The following is a 24,062-nucleotide window of genomic DNA, read 5'->3' as shown; positions in this document are numbered from 1 at the left end:
AAATCCTTGGAGAAAACATCATTTCAACTGGTAGAAGACTAGCAACTTTGTAAACAAATAGAAAGAAGGAAAGTTAGGAGGAAAGAAAGAGAGAGATAGAGAGCCCGGAATATTAATAAACAAAGGGAAAGAAGGACAATTAGAATGAAAGAAGGAAATGGAAAAGGAAAGAAAGTGAGAGAACAAAGCAAAGAGAGAGAGAGAGAAAATAGAGAGAGTGAGGAAACCAGAGAGAGGGTGTAAGAAAAGAGGGAAAGAGAAAGAAAACGTATCTTTATTGTTTTCATTGATAAAAAAGAAAAATGAGAAAGACAAATGCCAGTTTATAAAAGTAGGAAGAATATGATAAATAAACTATGGTAATAGATGACCTGCTGCCTATTTTGAAAATGAGTGTAATGTCCAGAATAAAACTTTAATTTAGTTATCCCTAGCTATTTCAAGATTTCTGTAATAGAAAGGTTTTATGTAAGAATACAGAATCATCTTTAACAAAGAAAGACAGACAATCCCTTCGCCTCCCTTTTGGACCACCGAGAACCACATGTACTTACCACCTCCCAGCTCCTCTCCTTGTTGAGAGCAATCACCACAAGTGCAGGATTGATGAGGTAGCCATCTTCATTAAATGAGAAGTCCTTTCCTCCCCAGGAGATGTTCATAAAATATCTGTCAAGAGAGAATGTCAGCAGTAAGCAAATGCATTTAGTATTCTGTTCTTGAGTCCCTGTGAGTGATTGAATAATCTACAAAACTACTGCAAAAATAGCAATCTGTTCTTGTCTGAAATAAGTAATTAATCTACTTCTATCTAATATGCTGACTAAATAATACCTAACAAATCTGCTAAACTCACCGGTAGAGGAAAAAGAAGAATTTAACCTTTTGGGCACTGTTGAGAAAGTCTGCTGAACACACAAACTTAGCAATGTTTTACAACTTTTTTTCTTAAACATATTTGTAAGAGCAATTGCATATTTCTAATGCAAAGCCAAAGTTCAGGGACACTTGAGGGTAGAAAAAGCTTGTTCCATCATGTAGAATTAGATCAATTTGAACTCATCTTTCTATGCCCCTCTTCCATGCTCATCCCACCTTTAATTTGCCTTGTCCTTACCTACTAAAGCATACCATAATGGAAAAAGTTTCTATGGAAACTTAATTACTTGTATTGAGGATATCCCTACAAATTATAAGTCATAAGCACTAACCCTGGAACCACGTGCGTGTTGACTATATTTCACTTAATGCTTGGTCAGTGTGGTAGCAGCGAGAAAAGAATGAACTTTAATGATATAATCAAAATATGTATAAAAATGTTATGCCCTTAAGTTTACTCATAAAAAAAAGTACTGCCATGTATAGGTCAGGATAGGGTACAGGGAAGCAGCACCTTCTGGGTGTCCTCACACTTGTATGGGGGTGAGTAGTGATGTCGCGAACATAAAATTTTCGGTTCGCGAACGGCGAACGCGAATATCGGCAAATGTTCACGAACCCGCGAACCGGGCGAACCGCCATAGACTTCAATAGGCAGGCGAATTTTAAAACCCACAAGTTGTTTCAAGGGGACTAACACCTGGACTGTGGCATGCAAACTCCGATCCGCGGCTGCAAGATTCCCACGGTATTAGGGAGTTATCTACTAAAAGGCTGAAAGACCTAAATTGGCCTTTCAGCCACATTTACTAATACTAAGTAAAGATTACTTAGTATTAGTAAATTCTGCCCCTACTCGCTATACCGTAGGTTCTTTGGAATTTTCCCACGCTATGTAATTTTACTCATAACACTCTGATTGGTGGATTAAGTAACCAATCAGAGAGTTATGAGTCAAATTACACAGCGTGGGAAAATTCCAAAGAACTTTCCCACGCTGTGTAAAATGACACAGAGCACTCTGATTGGTGGATTTCAAACCAAAAAATCAGAGTGCTGTTACAGGTAAATGTAGAGACTTACCTGTCAGTCTCTTCATTTACCTGTCAGAGCACTATGATTGGATGGCTTAAACCCACCAATCAGAGTGCTCTGAGCCTAATTGCAGGGCGGGGCAAGGCTTTATAAGCCTTCCCCTGCCCTGCAGAGCTCAGCCTGCGCGAAGCCCTCGCCGGGTGAACATGGATTATTTTTTTGGCGCTTGTTTTTTTGTTTTTTTTAATTGCGTTGGTTATTATGGTTTTTTATTTGGCCTTTTTTGGGGCTGAAAAAAGAAGATTTAGAAGAAAGAAAACATCAAATGGTAAGTTTTTTTTTTTTTTACAGGTACTTAGTTAAAGGTTATTTTAATTATTATTATTTTTAGGGTGAGGGGGGTAGGTAGGGGGTTCATTTTTTTTTGGTGGTGGGAGGGGGTGACTAGGGGTTTGGGGACCCCTAGTCACCTGGGGGGACGACACTTTTTTTTTAGGGCCCCCACCCGCCGCTCAGGGGTGGCGGACAGGGGGGAGGACCTTAGGTCCCCCCACTTTTTAGTATTTAGGGCCCCCACCCGCCGCTCAGGGGTGGGGGCCAGGGGGAAGACCTTAGGTCCCCCCCTTTTTAGTATTTAGGGCCCCCACCCGCCGCTCAGGGGTGGGGGCCAAGGGGGAGGACCTTAGGTCCCCCCCTTTTTAGTATTTATGGCCCCCACCCGCCGCTCAGGGGTGGGGGCCAGGGGGGAGGACATTAGGTCCCCCCCTTTTTAGTATTTAGGGCTCCCAGGGGCATGTCTATTAAAAAGCCTGTGGCTTCTCACTGTTAAAAAAAAAAAAAAACATTAATTGTAAGTGGCATTTTTCTTATTTTACCTCACCACCTATAGAATATACTACACTGTATTCTCTTTTCTGTCCTAATTTTTTCCATACTGACTCACAACCATACCAAGTTTGATGACACCCAGAAGGTGCTGCTTCCCTGTACCCTTTTCTGACCTAAACCTAGTTACTGCCAGATAGAAGAGACTCTGGTTTGGGAAGTACCAGCTGCCATACCCGGATCTAACAAGCGCTAGGAACCTCACTATCGCACGTATTGGAACTGCCATGTATACATTGCACTCTGATTTATGTTTTATGTGTGGTAGGACATATCATTCATAGAAGTGTATATGTGCAGAGTCCATGTCTGTAGATACAGTAGTGTGCACATGTGTGTGTGTTAGGTAATACAGACACTGTAGCAAGGTTTTATTTTAGGGGTATCAATTGATGGGTATTGGGGAAGAAACCCTTCCACACATATAGCCTATAGTCAATCTCTGCATTTCCCTGTGTTTGTCACAGTTATGCTCTTCCTAAATGGTCTACTTAAAAAAAGAGTGGTTTTCATAGCTTGCGATATCATTATACCAAGCAAGGTGTTAATGAGCATACCTCCTGCTCCTAATGTGTAAAGCACAAAACACAGGGACTGTTGAGGGATGAGTGCCTAATGAATTAATAATAAAAAACTAAATGCTTTGATCACTAACAAGGAATGAACCTTCACTCGCTATATGTGTTCATTTATTTATTTATTTTTTTTGTCAATTTTTTTTTTATTGAAGCAAGTGGTAACACCATACAGATAAGAAAAGTCATGGCAAGTGTAAAACAGAGTTTCCAGAAATACAGCATGAAAAACTGCTCAGCAAGACTGTCTCAGTTTACAAATTGTTTATAACATATAACATCAGACTAAACTAGCATGTCTGAATGCAGACTACAGGTAGTCATTAAGTCGTAGGATAAATGTAAGCTCTATGACATGGTGATTATCATATAGGTATACTCATGCTAATATAAATCATGTTAAGCAATCCTGCCAGCAAGTGTATTGTAAGTAAAGCATTTTGATGTAGTGAAATAGGGAAATATAAACACACATATTAAGGTACCACACTGAATAAGTCACTGGCATACCCGTGATATCATTGCTGAATTATTTGAAAATCTTAAATAAATATGCGTATAACACCAAGAAAGAGAAATGCAAATAAAACAAACATATACATAAACAAATAGCTTGAAATGGCTATAAAAGGTATGATGGCAGTTGTTACACAAGGGTGAGTCTCTATGGTATGAGCTGTAATAGAGCCCTGTGTGGCAAGTTAAAATTCAACCTATTCCCAAGGTCAGTGGGCATAAATTAATAAACGGAGGGTTGGGAAGACAGCAGCTCCAAAGGTGCAATACAGGGCATCTCTCTCTTCCGGGACATATTACAGGACTGCATCTTCAATCCACAGAATTGAGCCCTCATTGAGTCCAAGTTCTTACCCCTACAGGTAAAACAGAAGGCATGAGTGTTACGTAGTTGCCTAAGGGAGTTGGTCATCGTGACGAGACCAATCTCGCCACTGTGCATTGGAGGAGCCTGGTTGCATGCCTGCTGCCTTTAGACTATGGCCCCATGTTGAAACTCTTGATTTTCCCCTGCAAAGACACGAAAGCCAGGTCATTCTGTGCTTGCCCTGTTTGAGCGGTGATACCCCAGATAGCTATGCCATGGAGCCCATTCGTATAATGAAAGACTATGGGAAAGACTTTGGCTCCATGGCAATTGAACTGTATGTGTGTGATCTGAGCGCCATTTAGTAATAATGTGTGCTCAGATCTAAGCTATCTGGGGATATGTATGTACCTGTTTTATGCAATGGCTGCACAGTTATATATTTTTATGTATTTTATTGTATTTTGCTGCCATGTGTTCAATGGAGTTTTGCCTCTGTCCTTGGAGATAATTGGATTACTTCCCAATTATCTCCAGGATAGAAGACTCTGTGGAACTGGTTTTGGGCAGAAAAGCCATGCTTCATTTGGTCACAAAGGACTGCGATCTATCTTTTGAACCACTGGACCAATTTGTATAATTTTGACATATGTTTGTATTTGGAGTATGCTGATTCTGAAAATGTATTTTAGTTTTATGTGAATGTGATGCACACTTTAAAAGTTATGAATAATGTGGAAAAACTGTATTTCTCTGCCTGTGATAATTACATTACCCATTGTGTAAGGTAACTGTATCACAGGCAGAGGAGAGGATTTTGTGTGGGAGTGTCTGAGTGTATTGTACGTGTTTATTGGTTGTTTTCCAAAACCCTGTGGGTGGTACTAATGTGTATATAGGAACAAAAAAAAACACAGCTCTGTCTGTTCCTGCTTGATCCTCAAAATGGAGCCTTGTCTCGTTCTTGGGGGGATTTATTGTATGCTGTTCCAGTTTGACTGCTAGGAGTGTAAACCTATTCGTATGGTTTTTCCTATTCTGCTGTTTACAGCATTCGTATGTTTGAGAGCATTCATATGCTTCTCCGGTGGATTGGTGTCTACAGTAGCTGTGCCTGTGTCTCTGGAAGGGGAAGATCTACTAAACGGCTGTTAACCCCTTTTATGCCTGGGGGTGCCATTACAGTCATCTATCTGTGTGGACAATGTGGGAGACAAGTGTCCCTGATGGCCCTCGGCATCGCCATAAGTGAATGCCTCAATAAAGTCCGATCACCATCTGGCCACCACTCCTCAGATCTGTGCATAGTTTGATTTTTAAATGTCCTAATTTTTTTTCCTAAGCACTTTGCAATCGACAATTCTAAATAGTTGAAAACTGATACAAAATAATTCCAGAATTATATGTAAAACATTTACAAACACCAAAAACAGCGTTATATCATGAAAAATATTTTCATTGTAACATCTAATAGAGAATGCTCTAGTTTCCTCTGGAACAATTCCATGGCAAGGAATATGTGTTAGAACCAAAAGTTTTATTTCTTTAAACATCAATGAATTCTTGAAGTTCTGAATAAAATAGAACAGTTAAGATATTAATATATTATACTGCTTATTCTTTATCACGCTGACAGTTGGTTTAAGGTCATTCTAGAAAAATGAAAGATCTTGTTGTAATTTTAAAGGGACACTATAGTCACCTGAACAACTACAGCTTAATGTAGTTCAGGTATGATCTATAGCTCCCTGCAGGCAATATAATGTAAACACTGTATTTTCAGAGAAAATACAGTGTTTACATTGATTGATAGGAAAACCTCCAGTGGCCGTCACTCAGACGGCCACCAGAGGGACTTCCTATCATGCAGGGCCCTAAAAAGGCCCATTACACATCAGACGTATTAAAATACGTCTGACGTGTGCAGGAGAGAGAAGGCACTGTGTGTGCGCCTTCTCTCTACAGCCTGTCAGCAGAGGAGGGGGGTGGGAAAAGACCGCGAGCTGAGCTGTCACTCAGCTCAGCTCGCGGCCGCGCACACCGCGCGCATGCGCGGTAGTGCGCTAAGGACTTCAGAGGGAGGCATGAATGCCGCCCTCTGAAGTATGTGCACATGTGTGGCGAAGCCGCGCATGCGCACAAGGGAGCAATGACGCTTCCAAATGGAAGCGTCTGATTGCTCCCTGCTCGCGCCCGCCTATTTCGTCATTTTGACGAAATAGGGGGCGCGGCTTCACGAGGCTCCCGGCGCTGGAACCAGGTGAGTAAAACGGGTTGGCTGGAGAGTCCCATTAAAGACAAAAATGAAATGTGTTAGTTTATAATTTATTTAAAGGATCACTATAGGGCCAGGAACCCAAACATGTATAGCTGACCCTATAGTGCTAAACCCACCATTTATGTGGCTTGCCCTCCCTTTGCCCTCCTATTAACGTTTAAACTCCCGTTATTTCCAGCGCGGCGTGGGTCCGCCTGTTCTGGCTCCGCCCTCTTTGTGACATCATCGAAATGGCCAATTTTTAGCCAATCCAATGCTTTCCCATAAGGAAATCATTGCATTGGCTAAATACAATGCATCTCTATGAGGAAAATTCAGCATCTCCATGCAGAGCGTGGATATGCTGAACAGCAGGGCTGCTTACTGTGCAGCCCTGAGCCAGGAAGCCCCTTCAGTGGCCATCTAAGGAGTTGCCACTTGGAGGTGTCCCTAGGGGCAATGTAAACACTGCCTTTTCTCTGAAAAGGCAGTGTTTATATGAAAATGACTGAAGGGAGTTATTATACTCACCAGAACAACTACATTAAGCTGTAGTTGTTCTTGTGACTATAGTGTCCCTTAAAAAAATAAAATAATAGAAGAACTGCAAGTGTATCAGGCAAGTCTGACATGATGTACACATGGCTGATCTGAGTTGCAAGTGAGTTTTCTAGCAATGATTTACATGTTTTTTTGTTTTTTCAATGTTAATATTTTCTGTTGGGCTTTCTAAACCCAGTTCACAAGTTCAAAGTGTTCCAGGATGGCATATCCATCTCAATTGAGGTTTTAGGTTTAATCACGATGTCCACAGGGAATCAACACATTAAGTAAATTCTTCCCAGTATCCTTAAAGAAAATATAGATGAGTCATATTGTCCTATTTTATATTATTTATTTATACCATTAGAAGCATGAGTCACAAAAGAGATAAAAAAAATTTAACCAGTCCCACTGGGAGGTTCATTTCCAGTATATAACAAAAAAGTCAATAACTTAGCATGGAGTTTTACTGTATGAAAGCCTGGTAATGACAATATTTGTGACTTATGCACTTAAAGGGTTACTTCAACCAAAAATGAATACCACCCCAAATAAAAACAAAAACAATGTTTTAACCCCTTAAGGACACATCTTCCAAAGTAAAGGCCAGCATGACATAACATTTCCATCATGTGTCCTTAACGGGTTTATAAAACACTGGTTTAGGTCAGAGTAATTCTCTAATATGGTCCACCCCCAACAACCTCCACACTGAAAAAAAAGAAGTTAGAACTTACCATTATTTCAGCACTAACTCCGAGTTCTCCCAACAAACCTATCCTCCTCTGGCAATGTCACTCTCCTTTGAAGGAGAGGAAGGAAAGTCAGGGGAAAAAAGGTTGTGGTGAGGACTTGGGAGGCATGTCACTATTGATGGTGGGGCATGCTGCTCTTGGTCGTCTGTTGACAGATTCTTTGCGCATTGACAACAGATGTCCAGTATGCACAGAATTTACATTAGACAGCCTGTAACTCTTGTTCTGGGCTGGCCAATTATGCTCTAATAACACTACTGGTGGTGGAGTTACCGCTTCAGCAACACAGCACTATATGTCGATATGTTCAGTGATTGAAAGTAAAATGCTGTCCATGCAGACTCCAAGCACCATGACCACTTTACATAACTGAAGTTATCATGGTGCTTGGAGTACTCATTAAACCTATTTTACAGGCATACATAGAAACCTGAACACAACCACCAAAGAAAAATCATATGAGTGAGATATTGGATATAAAGACAAATATTTATTGGGCGACTAAGTCTTTGATAGAAGCACTTACATTGGGGAAACCAGAAATTAAAGTAACCCAGGTAAGCATAACAAGTTTTTGTGCTTTATCTAAACGTTGAAAAACATGGAGGTTTATTACAATATACCATTAGATTGTCCCTGGCACTATACCATGGTAATATATTTTCCTGGCGTCATTCCCCTGGTGTAAGGGGGCAAATTGTTTTTAAAAGTTTGTGTTACCTGGGTTCTGCTGGGTGTCAAGTCACAATGAATATCAGTAAAGCTGGATCCAGCCAAATGCTGACACTGCTGTTCATTCATTGGCTGAGAGCTTCAGCTGAATACTCTCAGTCAATGAATGACCCAGTAGCAAACCCAGTATTCTTGTTCCTACTTGTGAGTGAAAGCTGAATCTATATTAAGTATCTCAGTATCTTACTCCTGGCACCAGTTGGCTGTAGTGGTAACAATACCTGGAGTATTCCTTTAATGAGACAAATAGAATTGCAAGTACTTTCTTTCCCTCCTAGCAATGTGTATGCTTAGGTTAAGTTTATTTTGCATTGCAAAACATATTTTAAACCATAAAGCAAATTACATACATTTCTTTCTCCAGCATGAATTTTCACCCAGGAGAACTGATTTCTCTGCCAGATTACACTCTGTCTCTCTGCTCTTTCCTCACTCCACATAAAACTTTTGAAGGTCAGACTTCATAGTAAATATATAAAATGAATACATAGACATATAAAAGAGCTACTGTATATAAGCAATATTCTCTTATGTTTATATACTAACGGTGAATTCAATGTATCAAATAATTGATATGGTTTGCATTTTTTTAATTGGCTAATTAGTGAAGGGGTTAATAGCTATTCAAGACTCTCTTATGTCTAGATAACTAGCTGAAGTCAAGCAGGGTGGAGATGGGGGAATTGGCAAGATTAGCAGACACAACATGTTGTTCAAATAGAGTTGAAGAAACAAATGGTAACATAGAAACATAGAATGTGACGGCAGACAAGAACCATTCGGCCCATCTAGTTTGCTAAATGGGAGTATTTATGTGTCTATGTTTCTATGGTAACTTTAAATGTCTGCTTACTAATGCAAGAAATGTAAGAAATTGGGGGAATTTGAGATATTGGCATACTAAGAACAGTATGATATAATTGGGATTCCTGAGACTTGGTGGGATGAACAACTTGAATGGGCTATTACTTTAACCCCTTAAGGACCAAACTTCTGGAATAAAAGGTAATCATGACATGTCACACATGTCATGTGTCCTTAAGGGGTTAAATTACTTTATTTCTATTACTTTAAATGGATATACATTACTTAGGAAGGGCAGAATAAAATAGAAAAGGAGGTGGGGTACGTCTTTACATTAACCTGATTTGAAGCCAAGTGTTTGTGGAAGGCTCAGAAATATGTAGAAGGAAACAGGGGATATACATTAATATTGGGCACAAGCCCCCAAACATTAATTCTGATGGGAAAGAACAACTGCCATCTCAAATTTATAAAGCTGCACAACTGGATAATGTGTTAATCATAGGGAATTTGTAATTATCCAGACATTTACAAATGTCCGCCACTGACCAGTGGTCATTGGCGGAACCAGAGCCTGATCTCGGGAGAGGCACTTGTAGATTATTTAAATAAATAATATATGCACAATAATCACAACAGCTCTGTGTTGTGGTTATGGTGCCAGGAGTGCCGGGTCTCCCTCCCAGAGTAAGTAGTCAAACCGTTTAAGAACAGTTTGACAACTTACCTGGGGTCTGCTGGGATATGGGGCTGTAGTAGGGCATAGCAGCAGTGGTGTGTGTGAGTGGTGCAATGTGTGAGAGTTGCAGTGTGTGTGGGAGGGTGGGGGGTGCAGTGTGTGAATGTGTAGGGTGTGTGGGGCAATGTGTGTATGGGGGCAGTGTGTGAATGTGTATGGTGTGTGTGTTTAGGGGGACAGTGTATGTGTGTATGGATGGGGCGATGTATGTGTATGGGGGCAGTGTGTGTCTATGGGTGGGCAGTGTATATGTGTGTGGGGCAGTGTGTGTTTGTGGGGGGCAGTATATGTGTGTGTGGAGGGCAGTGTGTGTATGTGTGGAGGACAGTGTCTATGTGTGTGGGGGGCAGTGTGTATGTGTGTGTGGGGGCAGTGTGTGTGGGGGGGCAGTGTGTGTATGGGGCAGTGTGTGTATGTGTGGGTGGTAGTGTGTGTATGAGGGGCAGTGTGTGTGTGTGTGTATAGGGGCAGTGTGTGTGTGTGTGTGTGTGTGTGAGGGGCAGTGTATGTGTATGGGGGCAGTGTGTGTGTATGGGTGGCAATGTGTGTGTGATGCAGTGTATGTGGGGGGCAGTGTGTATGGGCCAGTGTATGTGTGTATGGGGGCAGTATATGTGTATGTGAGGCAGTGAGTGTATGGGGGGCAGTGTATGTGTGTGTGGGTGCAGTGAGTGTATGGGGCAGTGTATGTGTGTGTGGGGGCAGTGAGTGTATGGGTGAAGTGTATGTGTGATGGGGCAGGGAGTGTATGGGGGCAGTGTATGTGTGTGTGGGGGCAGTGAGTGTATGGGTGGAGTGTATGTGTGATGGGGAAGTGAGTGTATGGGGGCAGTGTGTATGTGTGTGGGGGGCAGTGAGTGTATGGGGGAAGTGTATGTGTGTGTGTGGGGGGGTAGTGAGTGTATGGGGGCTGTGTATGTGTGTGTGGGGGGGGGCAGTGAGTGTATTCGGGGCAGTGTGTGTGTGTGAGGGGCAGTGTGTGAATGTGTTGTGAGGAGGGTAGGGGGGCTTTTAAAAAAAAAAATATTTAATAAAAATAAATACATTTATGCCTCCCCTCCCTTCTTACCTTTACTGAGGGAGGAGGGGGACATTTTTCGATCCCTGGTGGTCCGTGGGGAATCCCTGGTGGTCCCAGTGGTGAGAGTGAACCACAGCAACGCTCTGTGCTCACGAGAGAAGGAACCGAGGAGCTGCAGGCTGAGCTCCCGGGTCCTCTCTCCCTCCCTCCCCTGCCGGCTGCCAGCAATACGCCTGCGGACTGGGGAGGGAGATCACTGATCTCCCCTCCGGTCCATGAAGGCACATTGCAGGGCTGGCGCTTGGACAGTGCCAGCCCTGCATTAGCCACCAGGGGAGAGCCTCGGGGGGGCAATATCCCCATTGCCCCCCCCCCCCCCCCATCCCCTGGATGCGCCAGTGCTAGTGGTACTGTTAAAGTTAACAGGTCTTTGGATCCAATAAATGATAAGTTCATGTCAATTAGTAGAAGTGCCAAATGGAAAAGATGATTGTCTGGATCTTATTTTCAAACTGGGCTGTTCAAAAAACAACTTCATTTTATAAAAGCTTAATTCAATAGGATAGCATTTTACAACTAATTGGCTGGCAGGAAATATTCACTGGCAAAATCACAGGAGATAAATGGAAGCTCTTTAGGCAAATTCTACAAAATAACTTGTCTCAATACTTAACTTTGGGAAACAAATTTAAAAGAAGCAAATTAAAACCAATGTGGCTTGGTACAAGGGTAATTCATATGATGAATATAAGAAAAGGGCATTTAAAATATGTACATAAGATAAATCAATTGAATCCTAAAACAAATTTAAAAATGCCAATAGAGCTTGCAAAAGAGCAATTAGATTGGCTAAATTTGAAAATGAAAAGTTCACAGCCAAAGAGAGCAAAAAGTTTAAGTACGTTAATGCCAGAAAATTAATAGTGAAAGTGTTGGTCCACTGGAGATGGATGTAGATTTGCAAATCCTTGTAACAATAGTCTGACAGCAAACAGGTGATTAGTTAACACAGGATAAAATGCTTCAGAAATTAATGTTAATGTAAACAAAGCCCCAGGGCCAGGTGGTATTCACCCATATGTGCTTGCCTAGCGTACGAATATCCATGCCACAGTTTTTATTTTTTAGAATTCTTTTAATTCAGGAACTGGAGAAAAGCAGAAGGGGTGCCTTTATTTAAAAAGGGTTTAAAACCTGTAAAAAGTTGACCCATGAGCATAGCATGATAATATTCAAGAATTAATTTTGAACAAAAATATAATTTTATCAACATGGTTTTATGAGGCATTGAATACAGTTTTACACAAAAGGTTATTGGAAAACTGAAATTGATTGGCTTAGATGGAAAATTGTATTCTTGGATAGAACACTGTCTTAAAGATAGAGTGCAGAGAGTAGTTGTAAATGGAAAATGTTCAAATTGGACAAAAGTGGTAAGTGGTGTGCCTCGAGATTCTATCATAGGTAAGAAAATACAGTCTAAACATAATATAATTTCTTTACAGAAGGATTTAGATAAATTGGGTAACTGTACAGGCAAGTGGCAGATGATATTCAATACAGATAAATGCAAAGTAATTAAATGAAAAGACCTTTGAACAATTATAGATCACAAACTAGGCAACAGTATGCAATGTCATTCTGTAATTGCAAAAGCTAGTAAGGAGATTTCATATATAAAAATGGATTTATGATTAAAGCGATCCAAATATTATTTTGCCTCTTTACAAATTAATTGTAAGGCCCCACCTTGAATATTCGGTGCAATTTCAGATAGCAGTTTTAAAGAAGAAAATTGCAGAAATAGAAAAAGTGAAGTGGCGACCTACAAAACTAGTAAAGGGATGGAAAGCATTAGTTATGAAGACAGGCTAAACAAAATTGCAATAGTTTTCTTTAGAAAAATGCACCTCAGAGTGGAATTTGATTGCTCTATACTAATATAAAGGTTCAGTGCAAACCATTATGTGCTAACCTGTTCATTAGTTGGACTACTCAGCAGTCAAGAAGTTACCTGTTGAGCCTGAAAGGAATTTTTCATTGCTTACTGCAGAGAAAATGGTTCTTTACAGTAAGAACAATAAAGATGCAGATATTTTTGGTCTAAGGAGGTTGTGTTATCAGATTCTTTAGAAAACGTATATTCTAAATTCTTTATATAAATTAAAAAAAAAACAACAGAATACTCAAGAAAATCACTGATATGCATGTAAACAGGTTGTTGATACAAGGAGAGATTTGATTGTCATTATCGAGTCAAGAAGAAATAGTTTTTTCCAATTGTGGGCTAATTGAAAATAACTATGATTGGGGGTAGGGGGGTAGATGGGGGCCTTCTTTTGCATCAACAGCATGAAAGAATGGTTGAACTTGATGGACCTTTATCAACCTAGTCAACTATGTAACTATATTCAAGAACAATACTAAATGAATAATGTGTCAGATAGCAGGAAAAAAATAATTATTTTAGTTAGCACTTCATCATAGTTATTTCTATAAAGATGGCTAACCCTATTAATTAGCATAGTGCATTCACTGGACTACACCAAAGAGTGTCCAGGTTATATGTATGGGGAGCAGAAGAGGCCACAAAAAAACAAATTATTTGTAAGTATTCATTTGTACTACATTTGTATGAGTGTTCATTTGTATAGGTGTTGATATTTGATTTAAAAATGTATCTGATGCACTTCAAATGTTTTTGTTGTTATTCTTCTTTGTATCTGTAGATACAAAGGATTTATTTTCTTATTGAAATTTAGTATGCTTATCAAAAGCCGGCTTCACATATTGGCCTCGATCAAAATATATTACTAGATAATTAACAATAATGATGTCATCACAATCAAAATTGCACCGTTCTGAATTTTATACAACGCTTTCACATAATCCATTTGGTGAAAAAGGGCACTATACCATATGTTCAATTGACAAGGTTCCGAAAAAAAACACTCATTCCAAGGAAAAGTCATCAACAGTGAAACTAAAACATATAATTAATAATAAACACAGAGAATGCTTTTGAAATAATCAATACCCAAATAAATATAAAAGTGTGTGCACATGAACAGCACAAAAACCACAATAAACATCACCATACTTATAATAATGATTCCTCATTCATCAACCAATGCAATAAAAATGAAAAAAAAAATAACTGAAATAGCAATAAAAGGTAGCACAGCTGGTAAGATGACAAAAACACATATATGCTCTACCTCAAATATCTTTTTCAAAAAACCTTCAAGAAGCAAACACATCAATGCTCATTCACAAAAGGTACTGATGCAAATACCACATTTGATCATCATAACTACACTATAAAAAGGATACTTACAATCAGGTCCCATACCAATATGACCCAGTCTGGTTTATGATCATTGGAGAGCAACAGCTATATTACCATGGAGTTATGGTCGCCGCTTCCATCTGGACACTGAAGACTCAGTTGAGCAGCAGTTCATCTGCTATTGAGGAGGAATAGCATATGGATTGGTAATATAATTGCCCCCATTTTTACACTCTTTACCAAATGAGGAACAAGTAGAATGTCATGCAGACAAATAAAAATTGGAAAAGTAGCACAACAGTAACATCAACACAAGAGAATTATCTTATGCATTTCTTGATGCATATCTTATGCATAAACCATTCCTGGGTTTAATCACAAACTACTTTTCTGTTTCATGTTTGGTTTGTTTGCATGATATTCATCTTGTTTTAATGGACTTCAACCAAGAGAAACTTTTTGCATTTGACCGGCGTGCTTCTACATGTATAATTTGTTTCCATTTTGTGTTTGTAGTAGAAGCCGTTATGTTTACAATTTGTTTTGTTTTATTGATAGTTGAAACACCTGGTTCTATGGATTATTACTTACTTGCCTCTGTTGCTTTCTCTTATTTAAAGCCACTAAATAGTACCATGCAGCTGTTCTGGGATTGTTTCCTATGTAATAATTGTGATTTGATGATCAAATTAATATTATTATTGGTATTTAGAAAGTGCAACTATTCTGAAGCGCTTTACAATATTATAAAAGGGGGAAAATGTAACAATAAATGAGACATTTACAAATTGATACAGGAACAAGAGGTAGATAAGGTCTCTGCTCAAACAAGATTAGACAAAGTGGGGTATAAAAAACACAATAGGGCAGCAAGGGGGACAGCAACCAAACAAGGTGGAAAGATAGCATAACTGAGGTGAGAGTGGAGTGTGGCTCTTTAGGAGAAAACAAGAGACAGATATGTGACAGTAACTGTGGAAGGCTATACGCATTTCTAAACAGATGGTTTTTTAGGGACTTGTCAAGTGATTGAAGACTAGGAGAGAGTCTGTTTCATAGGAAAGGTGCTGCCGGTGAAAATATCTGCAAGTGCAAGTTGGCAGTAAGGGTGCAAACAGGAGACACGAGAAGGTCACCGGCAGAGCAGAGAGACTGAAAAGGGGCATGCCTACAAATCAGTGATGAAATATAACAAGGGGGCTTGAGTTTTTGGAACTTTATAGGTAAGGGTTAGTTTTTTGAATTGACACCTATAGGATAAATGACATGAGAGAGAACACCTTCTGATATATACAGTATTTGGCCTATTTTAGTTGTAACCTTCTTACTTGGGCACTCCTAATATCCTGTTATAGGCTCACAACCATTTAGTGTCAAATATCATCCATAAGGGACTTCATAAGCAATATGATAGATCCTATTCGATAACGTCTTGATTCTCCAGAATGAGTCACTACATATATCCTGGTATTTATATACATGAAACTCATTTCATAGAGGGCTATGCTCCTAAACATAATAATCACATCAACACACAAGCTATATTAGTAATAACTCCACTGTAAAAGCCAAGAAGCCACTATCTTCTTGCACAAACACTTGATAGTACTTGACTGACCCAATACTTTCAGGACAATTACTCAACTGAAATATTGCCTCTTATAGTGTTTGAAGCATGCTGATACATTACAAAAGACGACTTCCTCCCAAGATGCACTAAACCAAAGAAAACACAGACTTGTGCACAGCTAGAAAATTCAGCTCAGAAGAACCTTTTTCCCCAAAAACATAACATTTTTTGGCCACCCAAAAATGTTGGTTCGTCTTGGCTGAATGTTGGTTCTTTGGCAGAATTATGGTATCAGAAAACTGATTTGAAATCAAATAAGATAAACCAAAAGGGAGCATAAATGGGCCAATCAGTGTACTGCAAAATATGAAAATTATGTATATACACTGAAAAAAATTATAAACGCAACACTTTTGTTTTTGAGCCCATTTTTATGAGCTGAACTCAAAGATCTAAGACTTTTTATATGTACACAAAAGGCCTATTTCTCTCAAATATTGTTCACAAATATGTCTAAATCTGTGTTAGTGAGCACTTCTCCTTTGCCGAAATAATCCATCCACCTCACAGGTGTGGCATATGAAGATGCTGATTAGACAGCATGATTATTGCACAGGTGTGCCTTAGGCTGACCACAATAAAAGTGAAGGTACTGTCCTCTAACCATGAAATATCTGTTTTACCATCAATTATCTCTTTTTTTTTTTGCGCAATGGGTGGAATTCAGAATTACTTCAAAATAGATAATATTGTAGATGAAATACAAACACTCAAACTTGCACAAAAACAGACTCCTCAATTCTTCTTATCAAAGGTAATTACTGAGGTCAAAATCCTTTTTCTAGATTAAATCCTTCTTTTACAAGCATGGTTGATAAAAATAAAACTCTGTCACAAGATAGTGGACATAGTACATAAATAAGATTACAAGAGAATAATTAGCTTAACGTGTATAGTCACAAAGCTAAACCAGGAGATGCAATCTTTCTTGTCTTACTGTATTCTTATATCTTTAAAATGCAGGTGCAGTATGGTCCATCTACACAACAACGTAATACATCAATATGACCGACATTCTGATTGCGCATATAATATATAAAATCCTGGTATTCAAAAGTGGCTGTCTATGAGTGTTTGAATGTAGCTGGGAGACAATGTGTATATGCACTCATGTCTATGTATCCAAAAACAAAAAACAAAGTAAATAAAATGCAACTAAAGACTTTCATATTCTACCTTTTTAATATGAAAGCAGAATAATTAATGATCTAAACAAAATCAAGAGAAAAAAAATTAAATGAGTCACAATAAAAGTAATATACAGAAAGATTTTAAAGGATCATAAATATAAATAATCATGATTAACTTTACAATGGGGGTGGAGCTTACCTCACCGATTTACAGAGGAAACCTATAACCACTGCAATAAAATTGAGGTGAATCCATTCAACCTGTACTTGGGGTTCTGTGGTGAACACACAATACCTTACTCGGGATCCTCCAACATCAAGAGACCGCGGAGAGACACTGAGGCCTGCAGGTTGCTTAGCTGGGGAAGGGCGGACAACTTTCCCATGCTTAAGTTTACTGTGCAGGCTACGCTCACTCCATCCCCTCCCCCTTTGGACTGTCGGGGGTTATCCTGGTCCCTACTGGACTGACTTATACAGCCTTTCGTGGTACTGCAGATAGCTTTAACTACTTACCTTCAAATGCCTAAACTTCCCAAGATGGCGGAGAGGCCTTTCACGATGGTGCAGAGCCTGACACTGACCTATGTTGACACAAGCAGCCTTACTGGGTGACTGTAAGCCATATTTTAGAACTTTTGGGTCCAGCGCTTGGTTCCAACTACACTTATACCTCAAGAGCAAGTCCAACTAGGACAACACCAATTACCTGACAAACTACCTATTTAATGGACTTATGGGGGGATTGGATCAGGATGCATTTTGATTGTGTTGTTTTATTTTATTGTGTTGTCCCTGAGGAAGAACACCTGGTGTAGTAGAAACGCATTCGACTTTTTATATATCTTTTTATATTATTATTTTTTGTACCATTATGGACTTTTGTGTCCTGAATAAAATTCTATTTTTTTAATCCTGATCTCTGAGAAGTTTTCCCTGGGGGGGGGACCAGAAACTGCTGACAGCAAGAAAGTAGAGGAGGTCCGCAGCCACAGGTTCTCAAAATGACGGATTCAAGGCGTTTTATACTTTGACATCTTGTGAGTGCAATCAGTAGCAAATAGATGATTTGTATATTACAGTACATCACTATTTGTTATAATTTTTTTTTGCAGATATACAGCTGTATCCCTTATTTGTATGTTGTCACAACCTCCTTGCATGCCTACCTAAGCGGCGAATCAGTAGGGATTTGACCTTATACCATCTCACGCTACGTGGGGGAGGCATGTCCCACCTACCACAACGAAGGGGGGCCACACTCCATTGGCTGAGACAGGGGAGAATCACACTCTGTCCGTCACACCAGCGGAGACCTGCACTCCAACTGCTGCACAACCAGAGACCCTCTCCCCAACTAACGCACGGTGGAGAGTCGCACTTCAGTTGCTTCACTAGAGGAGAATTACTGTGAGCCCGCGGAACTTGGGGACCCAACTTGTCTGTATTAACCCTCAAGCTGGTGATGTTAAGCAGCCAGCGATTAAATGACCCTGGAGATGCAGTGAGGCCCTGCTTCAGCTCCGTTCGTCCACACTCCTCTGCGGATTGCCATACTTTCGATTGTGCCTGCCGATGATGGCAGTAGGCTAACATTTAGGCTCCTATCGTGAACAGGCCTGCTATTAATGTGTATGAATTAGTGAGAGTTCTATAGACACTTTTATATTGTCTTTGTCTATAATGTCTTACTTTGCTTCTGCTCAGCTATCTGCTCTTTATAGCGCCTTTCCTCATTTCCGGTAGAATACTTGTTGCATGAGAAGCATGTTTTTCATAAAAATTCACCTATGCAAGGCACAGTCTTTTTCATTATGGTTACCTAGCTTGTGCATACATTTGTTTGATATTCAATTTCACCTTAAAAAATGGGAAACCCACACTCTTTTGGTTCAAAGTATGCATTTACCTTACCTAAAAGGTCTGATTAAGATTGCAAAGCAATATCCTGATATACATTTTGTTTTTATAATTTAAAAATGTATGCAGTTGACTCTAATGCCATGATTCTGTTTCCTCCTGCATTAATATACTGTACTATAAATACATACATATACTGTACAGTTTAGGGCTACTAAACTGGTTCATGGATTACAGGATAAAACTTAAGAGGGAAGGTTAAAGGTTCTTAACATGTATAGCTTGGAGGAAAGACGAGACGCAGGGATATGGTAGAAACATTTAAATACATAAAGGGAATCAACACAGTGAAGGAGGAGACTATATTTAAAAAAAGAAAAACTACCACAAAAAGAGGACAGTCTTAAATTAGAGGGGCAAAGGTTTAAAAATAATATCAGGAAGTATTACTTTACTGAGAGGGTAGTGGATGCATGGAATAGCCTTCCAGCTGAAGTGGTAGAGGTTAACACAGTGAAGGAGTTTAAGCATTTTTGGGAAAGGCATAAGGCTATCCTAACAATAAGATAAGGCCAGGGACTAATTTAAGTATTTAAAAAATTTGGCAGACTAGATGGGCCGAATGGTTCTTATCTGCCGTCACTTTCTATGTTTCTATTTATGCCTCCAGTGAATACATGCATGCATGTATTCATTGAGGGTATATCTTAAATGAGCTTGCAAAGGCAGTCTTAGTAAGCCCTCCCCTTTTTTCCCTATTGAAATAACCAATCAGAGGCTTCTCATTGAGAAGCCTCTGACTTGGTGCTCACAGGCGCGCGCACGTCTGGAGCTGGTATGAGGTCTGTGAGAAAGGAGGAGGCAAGCACGGTCAAGAAAAGTGTGCCTGCCACTTAAGTTAGCTCAGGGGAAGAAAGGAATCCTCACTGGCTCATAGAAATCAACACTTTTATAAACTGGGGTGTGCTTTAGGGGTGTGGAGTGATCCTTTAATTAAAAGCAGTAGATGTGTGCATTCAACCTAATTGAGTTGCCCAATTTTGTGTTGTTGTCGAGTTGTCTAAATTTCAAAATGACCATATCAAGAAACAAACAAAAAGGAGAATGAACAATGCTTAATGATTTAGAGTTCTGTCGGTGACGCCAACAAAGAAAGATGACTGATGGAGAAAAACATGGTGAGGGACATGCACTATAAATAAGGGAATATAAAATAGCTATAGGAACTCTTCCTTCTTGCATTTTCCTCGGTCTGAAATGTTATTAAGAGATGGAAGTTAAGAAGAACCTATGTCATGTCAACAAAATTATCAGAAATATGTGGAGTTTAAGTTTTACTACTAAACACCGAGTGTTTAAAAGAACACTCTTATGTTAAAAATAAATATATCTATTTTTAATGTTAGAGTTTTCTTTTTTTTCTCAGACTGTTTAGGCCCTCTTGTTATAATTATTATTTTTTTTATTAAAATCATTAGCTCGGAGATCGGACAGAATCCTTGTTGCAGATGAGAAAGTGGCGTGTTTTAGGCAATTATTACGCATTATCTTATAAACAACCGGATGTAGGGGTTTGGTGCTCGGTGTCACTTTAACATCTTTTCACATAGGAAATCAACAATATTTGGTATTATGTCATGGCTTCTCAAACCTTTAAATCATCCCTAAAAGCTGTAATTAAACTTAGTATCAACTATAGCAGAACACTGGGGTTGCACAAGTAGCTCTGCTAGACCTGTAACTAAATGACGGTGTTAGTTTCATCTATTGAAACTTTTTCTAAAATCTTTTTATATTTGTAAGTAGGTTTCTTCATTATTTTTTTACCATCAAACACAGTGTTCAATATACCTATGTTTTATTTTGTATATACATGCTCAGGGCACCTGTAAGAATACTAGAATGGGGTCATGCCAGCATCACAGCAGAGCCACATTTGGTTCATTAATATGTGAGTGTACATTCATTTCATATTGGCATTTGCTCATTAAGAACCTACTATACCCCAGAATGTCTTTCTTGTCTGTTTTATTAAATATTCTGCTGAGAACTCACACCAATAAGGAGTGACATTAACTTTCCCCCACAAGCAGATATTATACTATTTATACAAATAAGGAAGGTGTAAGTGCATTGGACCTTTTTTTTCCATTCATCCACATATCTGCACATGCTACACTATTGTATGCTTCATGTTGTTTGTTCCTGCTTTTCATAATCCTCCTTTATTTTGGGGGCATAACTTCCACCCTTTCTGCAAATTACCCTATCATTGGCCAGGAAGATAGAGTCCTGGTTTAGCTGTTCTACTAGCCGCCCTTACCAATGAAACATAGTGAAGTGCCTAACCATCTATTCCTTTTGTATGCAATGAAGCATATTAGGTTAGGATACATTTCCTGCACACGTTTCTTCTACAACTAAATTATATTTCTTTACAATACCCTATTGTTTTCTCATACACCTGTTTCATATTTTCACAACTACATGGTATTAGCAGTACAATTACAGCCATAGCATATACATATTTTCTTCTCTCCTGCTCTAGGTCATTAAAGGCATGCAGCACTATTGCCTGGCTACAAAATATATTTGACAATAAATATTAGGTCCTTGAGTTGTAAGACACCTCTAGAGAACAAGCAATGATTTGAACCAGAGTTCTAAAGGGACAAAAAGGTATAAGATATTTATTTGCATCCCCCCCAAATTCTCAAGAGCATTTATGTAACTAACGCTTGAGCTAGGACCAAACATATATCAAGTCATGAAAGCAGTGGCATACATTATATATGTATTACAATGCTTGTCATTGCAGATAGAGAGCTGGGACATTCAACCGCAGCAAAGAGCAAGAAATAATAGAGTGATATGCATAGAAAGGAATGCCTGGGATGTTACTTGCATGCTAATCACCACAGACTGCTCAGTGAGACCACACCATCTGATTTCACTCTTAAATCATGTGAAAATGACTCTTCCGTCAATAAGCCATTCCAGTCCATCCACTCTTTCTGTGCTTTTCTTGCAGATACGTGTTGTTATCAAAATAATGCACAAGCTTTTCTGAAGTAGTTATATGACTCCGTTCACAAACCCAATTATTTTCACCAGTTCCATTGAACTGCTTCATGTACATTACCTTATGTTGATACAGTGAATTGGGGTTAAATACACAATAGCTTAATTATATCCATTATTATGTTACTTTATGATGTTTTGGCATTAATTGTGCGTTTTGCTGTTTGAAAAATAAAGTTCTTAGTTCTTAGTTCTACAAAATGGGGGGATCACTGCAAGGTATGTTAGATAAACACTGTTTTTTCATTGATTTTAAAGAAGGCAAGTTAAGAAAAATAATTTTTAGCCACCTTAGTGCAGTTACTTATTGATAGTTACTTGTAAAAAAAAATCCTCAAATCCAACTGCAAATTATTGAAAAAAAATATATAAAATGCTGTCCTCATGGGCAGATTTAACAATTCCTAGAGATTTGTATTTTGCACTTGTGTAAAAGAATATTTTTAATATTCTCTAATATTTATAAATAGATTTACATCATAGATGCACTGAGAATAAATGTGTGATCTGATCCCATCAAGAACAGAATTCATGGTTTAACATCAGAAAAGACAGAAAGTGGGATGGAACTTGTATATTACATGGCTTATATGACCTTTCATCGATACGATTGAGAGAAGAAGAGAGTGGAGCTAAAATGAAACCAGGTGTGCCTCTAAACTGTTCTATGTGCTAATTTAACTTTCATTTATTTTTTTTAATTAATATTTAGAAAATTAATATTTTCATGGTTTAGGTCAAAATGTATTCTGTGCCAAGTTCTTCATTTTATATTTGCTCACTGTAAAACTAGTTCAACAGGTCAATATATGTAATTAGATTTTTTTTAATTTTCTTATATAGATTTGCCAAAAATATTATGTTTGATATATAGATATATACGTGTCTCTGGGTACTGTGTTTGAGGGTCATATCCTGCATACTTCCCAAAATACTTCCCAAAATTAGAGAAACACAACGGTTGATGTTATCAGCCATGAAAGAAGCATGTAACCCTAGCGAGCAGAGCTACTATTGCTGGAAATATGCATACCACTGTTAAAGCATGTTTTATATGGGCAAAAATACACTAGAAGAAAAAAAAGTTACCTGCGCTCTCTCCTTAATCCCTATGTATTTTTAAACAAATGGAGGTTTTTTAGTTACTTCCAATGGCCATGAGAGGAAAAATACACTAGAGAAGGACTTTGGCAATTCAGGTAACATTGGACGGTGGTATCAAATTCGGACTGCTCCTCCATACACTGGAGAAGCCTCATGGTAACATTGGATGGTGTTCTCAAAACTCGGACTGCTCCTCCAGACATAAATCTGTGTGCAAATATTATTTTAAGAAAAGTTTGCACTGGCTTATCGAACATGCTTAAACATTCACATTTACAATATGTATGCCAAGTATCTAGTTGTATGACTGTATGTAGTATGTCTGTGTTACTGCACTTTGCATGTGTGTGAATGCATTATATATAATTATGCAGTCATACACATATCTATATACATGCAAAACCCATGTGCAATTACAGAAACACAAAACTGCATTACACGTTTAGTCACATACAAATGTAAAGAAAACAAAACACACACCGTATATGAAGGCATCACACATACACGCAGACACACATTAAAGCACTTTGCATTTTGATATGTCTTCACAGAAATTACCTTCTAATTTGCAAAGGGCATGTGCAGCTCTTACCAGGGTATTTTGGGGTTTAGAAAGAGGGATTCAGAGGAAGGGGCTAGGCTGGGAGCAAAAGAGTGGTTTGGGGGAAAACATCTACAGTAGCAAAAGGGTTAAAGCCTCACTGATAAGGTGTATTTGTTATAATTATATCCATTCAAGTGCAGCAACGTACGTTGCCAATAAATGAATTCATAAGTACACATTGCCGGATTAATTTTCAAGCCATACTGCTTACTTCAATAAATGCCAAATGTGCACCAAACACGATATTGTGATACAGTCCACGCAGTATTTTCAACAGCTGTGACATGAGCAGGGTGAATGTAATTTATTTTACCCC

At 38.8% G+C, this 24,062-nt stretch overlaps 1 protein-coding gene across 1 annotated transcript in view; it reads right to left on the bottom strand.

Moving 5' to 3' along the window:
- GRIN2D (glutamate ionotropic receptor NMDA type subunit 2D) overlaps window positions 1-24,062 on the bottom strand; it is a 420,255-nt gene that overhangs the window by 337,353 nt on the left and 58,840 nt on the right. The window contains exon 3 of the mRNA XM_063436111.1: window positions 555-669. Coding sequence (XP_063292181.1) covers window positions 555-669 — 115 coding nt within the window. The remainder of the gene's footprint in view (window positions 1-554; window positions 670-24,062) is intronic.

Source organism: Pelobates fuscus, chromosome 11 (assembly GCF_036172605.1).
Source record: "Pelobates fuscus isolate aPelFus1 chromosome 11, aPelFus1.pri, whole genome shotgun sequence".
In the NCBI taxonomy this organism is placed as follows: Eukaryota; Metazoa; Chordata; class Amphibia; order Anura; family Pelobatidae; genus Pelobates; species Pelobates fuscus.
This window is presented reverse-complemented; position numbering and strand designations above follow the sequence as displayed.